The sequence below is a fragment of the Aplysia californica genome, unplaced genomic scaffold (genome assembly GCF_000002075.1).
Source record: "Aplysia californica isolate F4 #8 unplaced genomic scaffold, AplCal3.0 scaffold00438, whole genome shotgun sequence".
In the NCBI taxonomy this organism is placed as follows: domain Eukaryota; kingdom Metazoa; phylum Mollusca; class Gastropoda; order Aplysiida; family Aplysiidae; genus Aplysia; species Aplysia californica.
This window is the reverse complement of record NW_004797708.1, coordinates 422,611-424,463: the sequence shown is the minus strand read 5'-3', so window position 1 is coordinate 424,463 and position 1,853 is coordinate 422,611. Positions and strand designations below refer to the sequence as shown.

Here is a 1,853-nt window from a genome sequence, read left to right as displayed (position 1 = left end):
CGCCCACATACATGCACACATTCCTATAATCGCGTTTAAATGCCCACACAAAGATCATCACTCATATCTATCAGCAAAGTGCGAAAGAAGGGTGAAAAGTCATGACCGAGCTTATAACATCTGGGGCAAGTGTGATAAAGGTCAATTGTTTGATGACAGGCGTCTGATAATCACTGATACTGTGTCGAAATTAGGTCTCCAGCATTCAAGGATATCAATAATGATTTCCCTGTTTTATCTGCTTGTCACATGTTGCACTTTCTATCATAAAACAAAAACCAGGGACACGGTTTTAATTTTGTGCTGTAAATAAATTGCCGTGGCATTAATTTAATTTGAACTGTGGCGTTTTCTGTTATCTGAATGTACTTTATGAAGGGAAAAAGAAGAAGAAGAAGAAGAAGAAGAAGAAGAAGAAGAAGAAGAAGAAGAAGAAGGAGAAGGAGAAGGAGAAGGAGAAGAAGAAGAAGAAGAAGAAGAAGAAGAAGAAGAAGAAGAAAAAGAAGAAGTGTATGATTTTAACAATCAGCACACTTAAGTTATTTTAGATGCTGGGCATCCAAATTTAATATCTGTCTCCGATAAGACAGAGCCAAATGTGCTGAGAGCCTTGACAACCCCATAAAAATACCTCAGTTTTAAAAAATTCTCTGTCTAGGATTCGAACCAAGGCCAACCGCTCCCTCGTTCAGCTTTGTGCTCACGGAAAGTCTGAAGAAGAAGAAGAAGAAGAAGAAGAAGAAGAAGAAGAAGAAGAAGAAGAAGAAGAAGAAGAAGAAGAAGAAGAAGAAGAAGGCACCATCTTTTGATGCTTTGCACCACTTTTTTAGACAACATTTCCTTTTCCATCAAATTATCATCCCAAAGCACGTTGGTTGGTTGTAGGAAATCACAAGCAGATCCAACTTTTTCTTCCTCTGTTGTTTCTGTCTGTGCTAGCCTCACTCTTCCCTGCACTTAGTGAGCTTTACCAAATAAAGGTAATATTTAAAAAAAAATAATAGATTGCATTTTATTGATCCCTGTGAGGAAATCTGGATTGCAATGGCTAACACACATAAATAGATACATAATTATAAATACATACATAAATAAAAACAAATACACGATATTACACCAATACCGAACAATGAGACAAACAATCTATTGCTGGTCGCATTTGTACTGCGCCCTGTTTTTGAGCAAGGGTTGTCGTGTCTTGCTCAAGGACACACTCCGCGATGACTACACATCTATATAATTTCTAAGCCTCGTGTCACTGACACTTGTTTTTTGTCCCGTGTCCTGATTTTTGTGCTGGTAGGTTACGTAAAAATGTACTGACATAGTGCAAATTATGTTTCAAGAAAACCCAACAAGAAACACGCAACAAGAAAAAGGGGAATTGTTTAGTTGATGATGATGATGATGATGTGTCACTGACGCTTGCTTGGCATTACTTTTGAGCCTGATCTAACTACTCACCTAACCACTGATGGAGCGAATTTGAGTCAATATGCTAATCTTACTTTTAATCTTTGTTTTTTTCCCCCTTGCGTTTGTGTAGTTTTGTTTGGGGAAACCCTTGTCTCAAACTAACAAAGAAATAAGCATTAAAAAAGCAACTTGTTCTTGAAAGCAGTTTTTGTCTTTCGTGCACAGCTAACCAGAACAAGTTCAACTACGAAGTAGGCGAGACCTACATCTACGACTATGAAGTGGACACAAAAACCTCTATGGCGGGAGCCTCAGAGGATACTGCCGAACTCAACATCAAGGTATTTGTCTGTTTGTCTGTTTATTTGTCTGTCTATCTATCTTAAGTATCGGTCTATCTGTCCATCGATCTGAAATGTGAACAAACTCCATCAGTA

At 38.0% G+C, this 1,853-nt stretch overlaps 1 protein-coding gene across 1 annotated transcript in view; it reads left to right on the top strand.

Annotated features, from left to right (window-relative positions):
- LOC101854594 overlaps positions 1 to 1,853 on the top strand; it is a gene marked incomplete in the record, with an annotated part of 46,397 nt that overhangs the window by 8,426 nt on the left and 36,118 nt on the right. Inside the window, 1 exon segment of the mRNA XM_035971447.1 lies at positions 1,642 to 1,757. Within this exon segment, the coding sequence (XP_035827340.1) occupies positions 1,642 to 1,757 (116 nt within the window).